Source organism: Pelodiscus sinensis, chromosome 12, assembly GCF_049634645.1.
Source record: "Pelodiscus sinensis isolate JC-2024 chromosome 12, ASM4963464v1, whole genome shotgun sequence".
NCBI classification, from domain to species: Eukaryota; Metazoa; Chordata; order Testudines; family Trionychidae; genus Pelodiscus; species Pelodiscus sinensis.
In genome coordinates, this window is record NC_134722.1 from 36,344,756 (window position 1) to 36,361,536 (window position 16,781).

Consider the following 16,781-nt stretch of genomic DNA (forward strand, 5'->3'; position numbering starts at 1 on the left):
GGAATTGCTCCTCTGTCATAAATTGGAGCAGCCTCTGGGTTTCCCTGTTTACACTTATGTGCCTATGGCCCCAAGTGGAGTGTCACTGGAGCATAGGAATGCTCACCCTCTCTTTCCCCAGCACTAGTAGGAAGCATCTCTGTGTAATGTTTGTTATGGTGATGCTGTTCAGGAGTTGCATGTTCTTGTCCAGAGAGTTCAGAATTCCAATAGAAATCCTTTGCCCCGAACAGGCAGAACCCTTGTTGTGAGCTATTTCCCTGTAAGGGTTGGCTGCACTGTGTCACACAGTATCTCTTTCTAATCCATTGGCTCCAGAAAAGGATTCTAAGTCCTCCTGAGTATCCTGTGTGTCTGATTCTGCCAGACGCCAAAGCCATTCAGAACTACGCAATGCTTGCAGAAGCCATCACATCACAGATGCCCCCGCCCTACAGCTGTGTTTTGCTGCTACTCCTTGAGCCGTGATCATATCCTCACAAATGGCATCTAGATTCATGTTGATAGCATCTGTGTTAAGTGCTTGAGTGCCTCCTATGCACTTGATGTCAACCCAGACTCAATGTGCATACAGCTTACAGATCTGTAAGGAGCTCCTAGCAGAAGAAAGAAACAACCACTCATTAAATCCAGCACTAGGTACTTCATGGGAAGCATTGGAGGCCTTTTGTTATCTACTTCAGATTTGTCAAATGACTTCTCCAACTTCCCTCTCTTACGAAGCATTTATTTCCAAATCCAGATGAATAAAATCACTGTCAATCATAGGCACCCTTCACTATTGCTTTCATTTCCTTGCTGACAAACTTGTGATAAACTTGTGATTCAGTATCAGGGCTCATCAACAGCTCAGAAAGCTTGAGTAAAAAGTCACACCTTCAGATATGTATAAGTTGTTACGGTGAAAGTATAAAATCTGTCTTTTATGTATCTTTTTTTCTAATCCAAGGTACTGATTTTCCCAGAAGGCACCTGTACAAATCGTTCTTGCCTGATCACCTTTAAACAAGGTGAGAGTCATTATGTTGCATTGCTTTTGTTAGAAAATTATAGGTAGACATGGTTTGCAAAGTCACTTCAGTTAATTCGAGCCAGTAGGTTTGTTTTGTTTAGTCTAAAAGGTAAGGTACGGTCAAATCAAGCACCGCTAAAAAAAGCTACTTTTTGTGCCTGTGCTAGTAATAGATTATTAGAATATTAAAACTTCAGTAGTTTTTGAAATCTCTACTACTTTATACCATTCGCTGCAAGTTTACTTTTAAATTTCTGGCAGCTTGTGGATTGATAATAGACTAGTTATTTGCACTTTGTTTCAGCAGTTTCTGAAACTTTTCAGTTGTTCAATTTTACTGTGTCCTTTTCATGCTTTAGAGCTGTGGCTCCCAAAACTGCTCTGTACGCCTGCTTTGGGAAAGCTGCTAGCAGGCCCCTGCCGCTTTGTTTACTTAACAGCTCCATAACCACATAGCCTTGTGTCTCCCATGGGCTCCAGTTTGTGGGCTGGGGCAGAAGCATGGGGTGCATGAAAGGGTAGGAGGTGCTGGCTCTCAGAGAGGGCTCAGGGCTGGGATATGGGTTGCTGGCTTTGTGGGGGGGAAGAGATGTAGGCGGGGGTGCTGGCTCTGGGAGATTGGCTGGGGATTGTGGTGTGGGTGACACTTACCGGCAGTTGCTACAGGTCGATGGTGCAGCGAGGCCAAGGTAGGTTTCCTGCCAGTCCTGGCTCCATGCTAGGGCCTTGTGTGTATACAGAGGTCTACCCATGGATAGAGATTGGTGTCCACTGAGCTGCAGGGCTCTGCTCTGAGGAGACGCTGTTAAGGTTGCCAGGTGTCCGGTATTGACCCGGACAGTCTGGTATTTTCGCCTCCTCTCTTGTAAATAAATTCAGAAAATACCAGACACCTAACATGTCCAGTATTTTCTAATTTTTTTTCCCAGCCAGGAGGCAAAAATCCTGGGTGCTTACGTGGTTCCGCAGGGAAGCTGTCTGTCCCGGAGCAGGGAGACAAGATGGCCGACGGCCGCCAGCAGCCTGTTAGGGCCAGAAAGCGTCATAAAGGGGCCATGCTGGTGTTTTGCTTTTTAGTTTTTTTTGCTGAACAACTTTGGTTCCCCCTCCTTTTTTTTCCTCAACAGAATCTTTTCCTCAGTGGTTATTTTTTGGGGGAGGGAGGTGTTCGGTATTTTTGGTTAAACCATCTCACAACCAAAGGAGAGGAGCACAGTGCCACCGCTGTCAGGATCCAGCTCCCCGCATCAGCAGCTCCTCACAGCATCAGCTCCTCCTAACCATGTAGCTGCACCACTCAGCCCCATCCCACCACTCAAATAGGAGAAGTGGCTGGTGGTGAGGATGTGGGTGTTGCATCTGCTTGGCCTGAAAGGACTCTGGTATCTCTTTTATCTGGTATCTGACTAGTCATGCTTTTAAAAAATAACTGTCAAGCACAACTTTTCTTTTTTTTACATTTCCACTTTTAAATTTAATTTCTCCTCCTACACCAATCCTCCCTTGTCTTAATCATTTAAAATTCTCACGTGGTATTCTTTTATATTAAAAAGTGATTTGTGATTTCAGGAGCCTTTATTCCAGGAGTTCCTGTGCAGCCAGTGCTGCTCCGATATCCAAACAAAGTGGTAAGTAGAATGTTCCCCTTTTTGCAGCTACCAAAGCCAGAAATCAAAACATTCTTAAAAGGCACTGAGGTAGTAGGCAGTCCACTGTCATCAAGTTTAAATGCATCATTAGAGGCCCAGCTGTTTTGCCTTTAAAGGGTGGTTGAGAATTCTCCTGACACGGAAAACTTCCATAATGGAAACCTGGTGTAACTGGCTCTACTGTATCTTTCCTCTTCCTTAATGTGACAGGAGTGTGAGGGCTGTCCTAGGATTGTGGGGAGAGAAAGGTTGCTTAGATTTCCACTCATGGCTCCACCAAAATTACACTTGGCACATCGGAAGACAGGACCTACCCAGGGCCGGCCCAAGCCTTTCTTGTGCCCTCGGCGCGTGGCCAGGGCCGCTCGAGCCATTCCTGTGCCCCGGGCAGCGGGTGCGCGATGCATGCGCGGCCCCACCCCTCGGCGCTATACACTTTACAACTGCAATCGGGTGCACGGCGCCTGACGGCAGCTCTAAGGGGCAATGCGCGGCCGGGCATGTGGCACCCCTTACAGCTGCCATCAGGTTCCCCCCATAGGTTGGCACCCCAGGCAGCTTCCTGGCTAGACCCCCCTTTAATCCAGCCCTGGACCTACCATTGTGTAATACAGCAGAGTGCGCTTAATAAATTAAATACTACTTTAAGAGCACTCTTGCCATATTTTGTTTACGATGTGTGGAAAGCAAATTTGTAAACTAATGTACAACAAGTTCCTTTTTGATTGATTGCAAGCAGGCTCGGCAGTGGGGAGGATGCGTGTGCAAAGGGGTATTTGCCCTGGGGCCCAGCAAGTAGCAGTGGCGGCCGGAGCCCTGGCCCTTTAAATCACCACTGGAACACCACATGGTGCTCCAGTGGGAGCTCGCAGTGCGGCATGACACACTCTGGGCAGTGCTAAGCGTTGCCCCAACTACACCCCTTCCATTTGAGGTCCCGCCCCTTCCGGGAGCATGGAACTAGGTCCCCTTCTCACCTTGTCCAGGAACCTGGCAAGTCTGTTGCCCCCCGACTGTAAGCCACTTGGAATCAATTCCCTCAGACTAAATTTGTTCTTATTTTTGGGGGGCAGGGTGCTTGGTCTTGGCTTGTCATACTTCTATAATTATTTTCCTAGTACAAATGAGATTACTGCATTCCTTTAAAGCATGTGCTTTGGAAATGCCCTGTTTAGTGCTTCAGTATTAGTATTTGTTTTTGCAATATCTTGTAAAAAATTATGATAACAACACAGTTATCTTTAATATACTTTTCATATTGTAGTATATGTGCAATTGGAAATCAAATACAGTACATTAGAAATGCTTGGGTCCTTCTCCAATGTAGTTAAGTTATGCCTCCGGCATAATTAAATTATTTAGAATAATAAACTCTGCTTTCCTTTTTGTTTCACACTAGTTTAATTAATTGTAATATGCCATAACTTGGTTAGCTTTGAGACAGAAACCATGCTTAATCTGTGTTCTGTAAAGCTGGATACCAGCTTGTGGCTATGTATCTTTCATAGTAATGTTGTGGGGCCCTCGAGAAAACAAATGTGATCTATTAAGAGAAACAACTTTGAAATAATTTCATAAGATAATTACTAGATGGGCCACAAATAGAGAGAGTACATTGCCTCTCAGAAACTTTTTATTAGGAAAGCAAGGAATTTTAAGAATTGTCCTTGATTGCACACCTTGTTCCATACTGCTGAAATATTTACATGGTTGTTTAAACTTGAGGAATACTTTGAACCCCCTGATGCATATATATAATCCCTATTAACTACTTACTCATACATCGGGCAAAACTTGCTGCCCCTGCTCTTACATGTACATAAGAATAATAGGTTGCACGGCATCCAAGAAACTCCAGAAACTTAGACATTAATGAATTTACCTTCACAACACGTGTGAGAAAGGTGAGGTAAATGTTACCCTTAGTTTACAGATGAAGAAACTGAAACATTTTGTCCAAGGTTCCATAAGAGGTGGGTAGCACAGCTGGGAATAAAATTGTGGTCTATTGACTCCTTCAGTGTTTTAATTAAAAAATAACCCTTTTACCTCCCCTCCCTCCCCCCCCCGGTGTATCCGCCACTGAATTGTCCTTATGTATTGGCTCCATCAGGCCCCAGTGGCAAGGGGGAGAAAGTCAACAAGAGTGATTACTAAAGGAAGAGTAAAGTCCTTTAATATTTACAAAGCTAAGTGTTTTACATCAGATTGGAAGTAAGCTGATTGAAGCCTTGGCCTTCTTAATATCATTAGATCCTGATCGAAAGCTTACTGAAATCAATGGAAATGTTCCCTTGACTTCAGTGGGCCTATATTGGATGTAGGTAAAATCCTGGCCCTATTAAAATCTATGAAAATTTTGCCATGGACCTGAGTGGGGTCAGATGTTACCCTAGTCTGAAATATACATAAAATGAAATACATTTTTCTCATCACCTCTCACAGTTAATTAAAGGTAACTTCAGTTTCCTATCAGTAGGCAGCTGCAAGCACTTGTCATATGGGAATTTGGGGACTTCTGATTCACAGTTTTACTCCTAGTGTCCACCACTCTATCCTTCCAAATGTTAGTAGCTATTAGAGCAATTAATGTCATTGAGCAAACATCAAAGACCCCATGTCACTTATTTAATGGTCATTGTTATAATGAATTAAGCTGTGATTTGGGAGGTACACTCTTCTTCCCTGACGCTTCATTATTAGTGCTTTAATACATTCAGCTTTCAGTGGTGTAGACCAGTATACTCCTGTTGTTTTCCTGCTGCCTCTGCACCTCCCCTCCTCTTCTCCGCATCATCACCACATGAAGCATCAAACATTTTGAGGTGGGAACCTGCAAATGGGATCACTTTTGTCGGGTTTTTTAGGGTAGGTGTACACTACTGTTTAAGTTGACCTAACTTACATCACTCAGGGATACCATCCTCCCTCCCCGAGCGATGCAAGTTTTTCACTATTTATAATCGCACTGTATTAGTGGGAGACAGTCTCCTGCCATCATAGCTTTCACTTCTTGCCATGGTAGAGTAGTTATGTCGATGGGAAAGCGCTCTTCCCTTGGCATAGCACATCTTCACCAGACATGTGACAGCGGTGTAGCTGCATCAGTGCAGCTGAGCCAGGGTGGCATGTAGTGAAGACATGCCCTTAGATGTCAGTACTCTCCTCTGATGTTATTTCTCCACACTGGTATTGGGAAGGAGCATTAGGTGAACTCTTTACTACCCTTGCTTTTTCTAATGCTACTTCCCATGCAGTTAAGTAGTGAATCACTTGATTACAATGCATGAATGTAATTTTGCTACTGCCACAAGATTTAGAAAGGTGTCCTTCAATTGACTTCCGTAGTGAAGTTGCAATCATTTCATTCCTTGCCACACTGCAACGTAGTCTGCAGGTTCAAATTAAGTTCAGGGGCAAAGACCCAGCGCAATTCATGATTTTTTTATTATTAAGAATAATGTTTGAAAATGAGTTTTGGTGGCTTCCTTTGAAGGAAAGGAAGGGTGTACAATTAAATGTTACAGCAGGAAGGGCCAGAAATTCAAGATGGGTGACAGAAGTTGCTGCTCACAGAGAAGGATGCAGAAATTGTTTTTCCGATTAGAGAAAGAAGTAGACAAGTAGTATGCTCACATTGCTGTTGTGGAATTTGACAAAATAGGTAAAATTAGTAAAATAGGTCATAAGTGTTCAATTAAGTTATCTCTTAAGTCTTTCTTAAAAGCTTGCTAACTGTGTTCTTGGATAATGTCAACTCATTATTAGCAGATCTTCTGTAACTTCCTGCACACAATAGAGAGGATATTTATAATAGCATGATAGCATAAAGCAACTGGCAAGGTTTTGCTTTCAGTTGTTAGCACTGGGTTATTACTTGGCTTGTACGCTCCTCAAGGGAAGGTGTATCTTTTCCCCCCTTGTGTTTGTTCAGCACCTAGCACTTCTGGTTCCTGGGCTGTGATTAAGGCCCCACAATATTGTAGTAATAAAAATAAAAATTAAAATAAACAGTTTAAAACCTGTAGAGTAGATCTTTTTTGTTTGTTTGTTTTTATAGAATCTGTGTCTAGAATATAGGTTGATAAAATAGGTTTTACAAGGCACCTTGATGAAAAAAGACTATGGTTGATTATTCATATGATTTTTTTGTCTTGTCCCACATTTAAAAGGCACTTTTATCATTTTTCATGATTGGCTGAAGTAACCTTGAAAATGTGCTTATCCTTGTAACAGTTTTGATAATGCAGCATAATTCATTAATGCAGGATTTGCGAGACATATTTTTAGTTCTGAATTTAAGGATGTGTAGATTGCAGGAGGCATCAGAATATCATGCGTTCAGAGTCTCCAAGCTTTCTTTAGAGTAGCTTTTGTAGAAAACATCTATAAATACAGTTCAGTGTGTTGAACCAACATTGGCTGGGTTGATGGATGGAACATATGAAGTTAATTTCTGTACCTAGTTACTGAGGCTTATCACAGCTCAGGGCAACCACATCTGTTCCCCCCTTCCCTCCCCCCCGATGGTCCATTGTCAGAGTTCTAGCTCTTGGACAGAGACAGAGACACACATTTCACTTCCTGTCCTGGGTATTTCCAGGTGGAATGGATCCCTGCCATTGCTGACTTCCCCAGTAAAGTAGACTCCCTCAGCAAGCCTACTCTGCCTTTTTTCATCAGAGGCTATAAGCAGCATAATGGCTCAGTTATCACACAGCTCTTCCTCAGCAAGCACTTTTAAGGTGAAAGTACCACAGAGAAAGTATATTACAAACAATAAAATAACCTATATCCTACTTTTAAGCTTAACTGGATGCCAACAAGGGCTCTGGCAGGTGAACAGTCCTACAAACTCATCAAAGGGTTTGCTGTAGTTACAAGTTCATATCAGCTGTTAGCCCAGAACAGGCACCCTACAAATTTGCTAGACACTGCTTTGTGCTTTGAGGCGCTTTGATCTGAGAATCAGCAATTCGTAGACCATAGTTCTCCTCAGGGTGATGCTACAAAAGGCTGAGTTCTTGCATAACAGAAGGGGGCACATTTTTATATGTTCCTCCCCTTAGAGATTTTCTGGAAACTTACTTAAAGTTAAGTGTTCAAATTGTTTCAAATAGTCCTTTGAAGTCCCCAACACCTTCCCATGCTTTACATTATTCATGTCTCCCTCTAGAGATGTTACATACATCCCACAATACTACATCAGTGTTTGCATTTTTAATCCAATGAACTCATGTTCTTAAACATAATTTGGTAAGGTTTATCTTCATCCTATCATGTATGTCCAGGATATTGCAAGAAACTGCTATATCTGTGCACAAAGGTGTTCAAATATGTTTGTGTTCTTTGATTCCACTAGTCTTCTAGATCCATACTCAATTGACTGGGACTTATTTCCAGAGTTTCAGAGCAAAATCCTCCTTCAGAGATCCAGTAATCGGAATCACTTATATAGTATTTGGGTACGTCTACACTACAGCGCTAATTCGAACTAACTTAGTTCGAATTAGTTAATTCGAACTAACGCATCTAGAACTAAAAACTAGTTTGAATTAGCGTTTTGCTCATTCGAACTAGCGCGTCCACATTAAGTGGACCCTGAAGCGGGGTTGAGGATGGCCGGAAGCAGTGCATCTTTTTAGCATCAAAATTTGGTTGCTTCTTCTCAGTTGTGAAAACCCCCGATAGTTGGGTTCTTTAGTTATTAGATGTAGCTGAAGTAAAACAGTAAGCAAAAGAAGTTAGATTATAGCAGAAGTTGGACGTTTCTTGCCCGCCTCTTGAACCTTAGATTCCCCCAAAGTACCATCAACAATTCTTCTGGTGTTTCCCTCTTCTGTTAAGATTCCAGTATTTCATCATAACAAGTTTCAGCAAACAGGGTCAAAAGAGTAGATACAGACAAGAAGGCCATAACCTAATTGAACATATAGTCAGATTTTGTTATGTTTGTACTTTCTTACAGGAGTATTTTCCACAGTAATGTCTCTCTGGCATACAGAGGCAGGCATTACAGTCTTATTTCAAATACATGAAATAACTGTTATCTATGATACCATAAGGTGATCATGGGGGATATTTAATGGCGAATGCTTTAAATATAGAAGTGGCTTTGATCAAGTGATGTAGAAATGTTGCCTTCATCATGAGATCTGAGTCATGTGTGGTTGTTTTGCTGCAGATTTGATGCTTTCTATACCAAGCCTTTTCAAGACTCTTTTAGGGTATGTCTACACTACAGCGCTAATTCGAACTAACTTAGTTCGAATTAGTTAATTCGAACTAAGCTAATTCGAACTAACGCGTCTAGAACTAAAAACTAGTTCGAATTAGTGTTTTGCTAATTCGAACTAGCAAGTCCACATTGAGTGGACCCTGAACAGGGCTTAAGGATGGCCGGAAGCAGTGCCGGCAGGGCATCAGAGGAGGACTTAGAGCGTGGAGATGCTGTCTCAGGCTAGCCGAGGGCTGCGCTTAAAGGGTCCCAACCCCCACCCCGGACAGACAGTTCTAAGGGGTGCCCCGCTTGCAAAGCAGTCCTGGCTTGGATTGCCCGGAGTACCCACACTGGGCACATCACACCACTCGGCCATCAGCCCGGCTGCACTTGCCACAGGCTGCCATCTGGGGAGAGGGGGCAATCGGGGGGCTGCAGGAGAGCTTCCACCCCCAGAAGCCCGCAGAGCCAGCCCAGTCCTCCCCATCGGGGGCTCGTTCCCCATTCCTCCCTCACCTCCTTACACTTACCCTTCCCTAGCCCCCCTTCTTATTGATGTACAAAATAAAGATAACGTTTCTTCCAACATTGACTCTGTCTTTATTGAACAAAACTGGGGGAGACTTGGAAAAGGAGGTGGGAGAGGGGAAGAGAAAGGCTGGGAGAGGGGAGGGCAACTAACATGATCAGGGGTTGGGAACAGGTCCCAGATGAAGAGAGGCTACAGAGACTGGGACTGTTCAGCTTAGAAAAGAGGAGATGGAGCGGGGACAGGATAGAGGTCTCTAAAAGCAGGGGTTGGGTGGAGAGGGTGCATTCATAAAAGTTCTTCCTGAGTTCCCATAAAGAAGGACTAGAGGACACCAAAGGAAAGGAATGGGTAGCAGGCTTGAAACTAGTAAGAGACAGTTGTTGTTCTTGACGAAGCAAATAGTTAACCTGTGGAACTCCTTGCTGCAGGAGGCTGTGAAGGCTAGAACTGGAACAGAGTTTAAAGGGAAGTGAGATCAAGTCATGGAGGCTGGGTCCATGGAGTAGTCTTAGCCAGGGGGTAGGAGTGGTGTCCCTGCCCAAAGTTTGTGGAAGGCTGGAGAGGGATGGCACGAGACAAATGGCTTGGTCACTGTCTTCGGTCCATCCCCTCCAGGGTCCCTAGGGTTGGCCGCTGTCGGCAGACAGGCTACTGGGCTAGATGGACCTTTGGTCTGACCCAGGACGGCCATTGTAAGCTCAGGGCTCAGGGTCGGGGGTCTCAGTGGACCCCCTTGATTCTCTTGCACACCTGCTCCTGGGTGGCCAGGCTGGCAGCTCTCCTGCCCTAGACGGCCACTTTCCTGTGCCTAGTGCGGAGATCGTGGACAAGGTCCACGATGTCCGCACTAGCCCAGGAAGGTGCCCGCCTCTTGCGGTCCAGGGCAAGCTCCTGGGAGCCGCCAGCCTGGTCCCGGGAAGAGGGGGTGGGTTGGGGGACATCGGGTGGGTGGCTCTGTGCCGTGCCAGGTGCAGGGTCTGCTGGCTGGGTGCTGGCAGGCTTGCACCTGGCACGGGCACCGTAGCCAGCCCGTGCCCCTTTAAGGGGTCCGGGGCTGGGAGGGGGCATAGAGTTTCCCTGGTGTTGGCCAGAGTGGCCACCAGGGAAACCTGGGGAGGGCTAGCCTCCCACTAGTTCGAATTAAGGGTCTACACACCCCTTAATTCGAACTAGTAAGTTCGAACTAGGCTTAATCCTCGTAAAATGAGGTTTTCCTAGTTCGAACTAAGCGCTCCGCTAGTTCGATTCAAATTCGAACTAGCGGAGCACTAGTGTAGCGCCTATGAATGTTAGTTCGAACTAACGTCCGTTAGTTCGAACTAACATTGTAGTGTAGACATACCCTTACAGATAGAGGAGACCTGAGTTCTTGTCGGAGTGACTAGTCTTGTTCAGATTGTCAGACTAGAATTGTATTAACCAGTATTTCTCCTGAAGAGTTTGAGATAGCATATGGTCAGCTGCAGTTAGAACAGTGCTGAGTCTGACAAATGACAATAAAGGGTGACAGAATGGACTATTAGTGGTTGGGGAATGGCCAGTAAGTCAGATCTGGGTTCTGTTCCTGCCTTTGCCACTGGTACACTGTATGTAGCTACATCTTGCCTTGCCTTAGCCTGACCACCAGTAAAATGGGGATAATGATATTTTTTGTAAATTACCTTGACATCTATGGATGGAGGTAACTAATTAAAATATTTTTACTAGGCAGAAATATTTACAACTTAAAAATACACCAGACTATTTATAGAGAGAACACTAAAGACAAAATTGGAGGAGGAAGCTAAGAGTTCATAAAGCAGTTTAATGAGGCAGTCAGTAAGTTCAGGGTATTGAGAATAAGATACAAATTGGCAATCTTGTCTATAGAATACGAATAGGGTAAATCTGTTTCCTTATATATAGAAAGTTTGAACAGGTATCAAGCCATTTTACAGATTAAAAATTGAAATATTATAGATGCAATAGCATTTTTTGGCAACATTATGTAATAATGGCCAGACTAGATCACACCATCTAGCCCAGTATACTGTCTTCCACCAGTGGTCAATGTTAGGTGCTTCAGTGGGAATGAAAGAAACAGGTAATCCTCAAGTGTTCCATCTTCCATTTCCCATTCCCAGCTTCTGATAAACAGAGGCTAAAAACACTTCAGAGCATGGTTTTGGTAAATTTTAATCTGCAATATAGTCATCCTCTAGTTATAAGAACATGAGGAAATGTACACTACATTTTGTTTCTGGTTAGGGCCCTTTTTTCTTCTAATTGTGCTCAGTATGGAAGATAGGAACTGCCTATAACAACTTTTTTTTAAAATATCATTTCAAATAAGCTGTGTTTATCCCCGGTGTGATTCTCTACAAGATGTTAGGGAAAATAAGGGTTCATGCCTCCCTTTAGCTTCTTTGTGCTGTGTAAAGAAAGCCTGAAAGGTAATTATTGTGGTTGGGTTTGTTTGCTGTTTTAAGAATTTCTGAATGTTTCTACCCTGGAAATTCAGATAATGTCTAGATTCATAGATTCCAAGACCAAAAGGGATCCTCTAGAGTGATCTCTTGTCTAACACAGGCTATCAAGTTTCCCCCAAAAATAATTCCCAAAGAAAATCTTTTAGAAAAATATCGTATCTTGATTTTAAAAATGTCAGAGTTGGAAAGTCCACCACAAACCCCGTTAAACTGAATCAGTGGTAAATTGAACCCTCCTTGTCAAAAAATTGCACCTTTTGTCCAGTCTGAATTTGTCTCGCTTTAGCTGCCAGTCTAGCCTGGAAGACTTTTTGATGACTAGAGTCTCTTGTATAAACGATGAGCTCATACATGCCAGAGGAGTAAAAGCATTACTGTTAAGTGAGAGAAGATCATCTTAGACTGTGTAAAAATAACATCTCTTTGACCTCACTAATATTTCTGAAAAAATGAAAAATGTGTTGAAGACTTGACATTCTTTCAATAGGAAGATAAGAAGTTCCAAATAAACCGCCTTAGTACCTCCCACTTGTCTTCCTGCAATAGCAGAGAAGATCAGACTTCACGTTCCTAAAAACTGTCACATCCATTCGGACCCTAAACTAAGTTCCTCAACTCCTCATTTGCCCGCTCTCCACCCTATCCCACCTCCCACCCTCCCCCCTTTTTTTTTTTTTTTGGTAACCTTTGGAGGTCAACTTTAAAACACAGGAGTGAAGATGTAAATACGTTTGCTTTAATAAGCCAAGGAAATAGGCAAGTCCATGCATATTGTAGAACGATGTTGTGGCACATCTTGTGCTGACATCTCAAGCAAAACTACTTGTTCTTCCTGAAAGACAAGGAATTGATTATAATTAGTTTAGATCTGAACATGACTTTATAATAATGCCTTTTATAGGGCAAATACTAAATACCAGTGAAATTTTTTAATGGGAACACAATAAAAATCACAGTAAGGTTTTTTTTTTTCTACTCCAGTTTATCTGAAGAAGTGGGTTTTGCCCACAAAAACAAATAATACTATATATAGTTTTGTTAATATCTAAGGTGCCACAGGACTAAATTGTTTTTTAATAAGAACTAGGTGATGGAAAACATCAGTCAGCACAGAAATGCATGGGCAAGCTAAAGCATGGATTTAATTGTTTCTGCTGCACACCTGTCACATTAACCTTCTTTTTAAAATGATTATCATATTAAAACACTATCTGCCTCACTTAATTCTATGTTTATAATTTTCTATTGTGTCCTTTCTGTTCTTCCTTTGTTTTGACTTGACATACATTTCTGTTTTTCTTTAGGATACTGTGACCTGGACATGGCAAGGGTATTCATTGTAAGTCTCCTAATGCTATTAAAAACAACACACAAGAATTTTCCCCAGTAGTAAATATACTGGCAATGTCAAAACAATTTCTTGTTTTTTTCTTCTAATGAAATGTATTTGTATCACACTTAGACTATATCTAGACTACAGGCTTCTTTCAGAAGAAGCTTTTCCGAAAGAGATTTTCCGAAAAAACTTCTTTCGAAAGAGAGCGTCCACACTGCCAAAGTGCATAAAAAAAGTGATTTGCTTTTTTGAAAGGACACTATCTCGCATGTAAGCTGTGATTACTATGGGCGGAATGGCCACCAGGGCACCTGTGCTTTTTCCTCTTTCCTCTTCTTGCAAAAGAACTCCCTCTTCCCCGTCCACACACGCTTTTTTCCAAAAGAGCTCTTTCGGAAAAAGGCTTCTTCCTTGTAGAAAGAGGTTTACCAATGTTGGAAAAAATCCCTTTGTTCTTTCAGTTTTCTTTCAAAAGAACATGATTGCAGTGTGGACGTAAGTGAAGTTTTTTCAGAAAAATGGTGTTTTTTTCCCCCAAAAAAACTCTGTAGTGTAGATATAGCCTGACATTATGAGACAGGCTCCAATATTTAATATCTTAACAGCTAGATTAAACTGGGATTCCAAGACACCTGCCATTGGTTGGCTGGGTGACTTTGGGTGAATAACTTCATCTCTCTGTGCTTCAGTTTCCCCATCTATGAAAAGGAGTTAATAATGCTAATTTCCTTTGTACAGAGCTGTGTGATCTCCTGCTAAAAAGCACTGTATAAAAGCTAGGTATTATTATTGTGGCACCAAATTTTGTACTTGTTTTATTTTTCTGCTCTATAAGGATTTGTCCTTTTCCAGTTATACCACCCTGAGAATCCCTTTGTTTTTATTAGTTTCAGTTTGGAGTAACTCTAGTGCATTCAAAAGTTTTAAATCCGTATGCAAAGGGTGATAATAGAGGGAAACCAAGTGCTATTGTACGTAGAGCTGCAGGTGCATTGCATTCGTATAATTTCCAAATCATTTTTTCAGTTATTCAAGAATTAAAATTTATAAATGCCCCAGTTGTAGTAAGTTCAAAGAAAATTCTAGGCTTGACTCCTTTAAGCTTTTGCATTGCAGCTAAATCAGAATTTTCTGGTTCTAGTAACATCAGAATAATAACTGATATAGAAGAAAAAAGTTATAGTGAAATGACTGTTTAGATATTGTCAAAAGCTGATTTCATTTACTCATACTGGCTTTTTGCTTTTTCACATTTTACAGTAAAGCAGTCAGGGACATGAAATACTTAACATTTTTGTTCCCTTTTCTTTTAGACTGTCGCTATTGAAAAACCATAGGCATCAGCAATTTACATCATTTTTATCTTTTTTTAGTATTTTAACCTATAGCATACTTATTTTTCTATATGACTTGAAGTTCCACCCCAAGGCTATGTCTAGACTGCAAGCCTCTTTCGAAAGAGGCTTTTTCGAAAGATACATGTGCTATCTTTTCCTTTTCCTGACCCTAGATTTGGAGCTGAGATTTGTTTGCCTTAAGAAAGTAGTTGCTTTTTAAAAGTGGCATCTTGGTACAGTCATGGGTACATTAGAAATACTGAGATTAATTAATGGGCTATATTTATCAGAGTAATAGATGAGAAGATTGGGATATTGTAAACATCCATACAAAATTCCATATAAAATTATAGTAGACCCTTGCAATTAGACCATATCTATCAAGCCATTTCTTTAGCCAATTATTTCAAGTATCCTAAGAGAGAATCGTGCTAGAAAAGAATTTTACAAATACATTTAAAAGAAAATGCTGGAAACAAATGAGTGCTAATGGGATCTAATAGAATTGTATATGTAGATATACAATTGCACAAAACACATGAAAAATCCCACACTTATTTAACAGTAGCATGAGTAAATGAACTATGTATAAATGTTAATAACATATATTGCAGAGAGAGAGTTTTAAAAGAAACATGATGATAGACTAATAGGATATTACTTCCTTGTGAAAAAAGGACAGCATGAAATGGCATAGGTCGATGTAAACAGATATAAACGAAAAATCTTGATTTAATACTTGAATAACTGAACATTTAATCAAACCTTTTAAAGCTGCATTCCTTACTCAAATATGACATCAGTTTTTAAACCTTAAAAGGAAACCTCTTTAGACTGATAACAGCATAAAAAAATAAAACTCTCTCTGGGAATCAGTCAGTAAACCAGAGTATGAGAAAATGTCTAGATACAAGTATAGCTGAGACTTTTTCTTCTGCTTCCCATACTGGGTTCCTCTATTAGTTACTCTCAGTTCTCCTCCTGGCACAAACCCTTATGATTAGTAGGATGTGACTGAAGAACTTAAGACTTGCCAGAGTAGATATCGAGCATAGGGCAGGGATTCCCAAACTTTGTGACACGGAGACCAGTAAATCCATTCACGAGCTTTTGGATGACCAGTAACATTCATTTGCATATTTGCATATTTATTAAGCAAATGATGAATATTCAAATACGTTGTTTCTGGTCCTCCCAAAGCCCCCAGTGCCAGCGTTAGCAAAGCTTTTGATACAGTCACCCACAATATTCATGCCAGCAAGTTAAGGGAATATGGATTGGATAAATAGACTGTAAGATGGATAGAAAGCTGGCTAGATCAGGGTTTCCCAAACTTTTTACTTTAGTTGCAACCCGTTTTTTTTCAGTACTGTCTTTTGCAGCCCAAAAATATTAACGCATATTAAAAAAAAGAATGAAAAATGAATAAATGTTCAGTGTTTCACCCGGCTGCAACCTCCACCCAGCCTGGGGCAGGGCTTAGGGGACCCGGTGCCACATGAGCACTTCAGGAGGTGGGAGCAGGAGCAGATTGGGGGTAGGGTATCTGGCTAAGAGGGAGGGTGCAAGGAAGGGAAAGGTTGCCAGGTGTCCGGTTTTGTACTGGACAGTGCGGTATTTGAAGGTTTTGTCTGGGGAAAAAACTGAGAAATTACCAGACATATAAAATGCCTGGTATTTTCTAATTAGGTGCGTTTTATTATAATTAGGTGTATTAGTCCTTAGCTGCCTGGCTGGTAGATATGCTCACGCTGTCTGAGTGTGTCTACCTGCCAGGCAGTTCGCAACTACTCCAGGGAGGGTATGTGGCGGGGAGGGGACAAAATGGAATCCCCGTCCAGACTCACTCATCTGCCAGGGTCTGCATGTCCCCAGGTCAGTCCCGCCCTCCCCCCTTTCTCTTCCCGATCTCCCCTGTCCAGCCCTGCTTCCAGCGGCCAGTTCCCCCTGCCTCCCACCAATCTCCTCCGGTCAGCCCTGCTTCCCCAACGACCCCCGCCCCCCCATCCAGCTTTGCTTCCTGCAGCTGGTTCTCCCATCCTTTCCTCCTGTTTTCCCCTGGCTAGCTCCCCCGTCCAGCCCTGGTTCTGCCGCCTGCCCTCCCCGATTTCTGCTGGACAGCCCCACTGCCTCCAACCCTGCTTCTGCCACCCGCTTGTCCTCTCTTTCCCCATCTCCACGGGACAGCCCCGTTGCCGCCAACCCTGTTTCTGCCACCTGCCCGCCT

General features: G+C 42.4%; 1 protein-coding gene across 1 annotated transcript in view; it reads left to right on the forward strand.

The window, feature by feature from the left end:
• The window catches only part of LPCAT2 (lysophosphatidylcholine acyltransferase 2), a 62,658-nt gene that overhangs the window by 18,269 nt on the left and 27,608 nt on the right, over positions 1-16,781 (forward strand). The window contains exons 5-7 of the mRNA XM_006121110.3: positions 950-1,010; positions 2,582-2,640; positions 13,186-13,220. Coding sequence (XP_006121172.2) covers positions 950-1,010; positions 2,582-2,640; positions 13,186-13,220 — 155 coding nt within the window. The remainder of the gene's footprint in view (positions 1-949; positions 1,011-2,581; positions 2,641-13,185; positions 13,221-16,781) is intronic.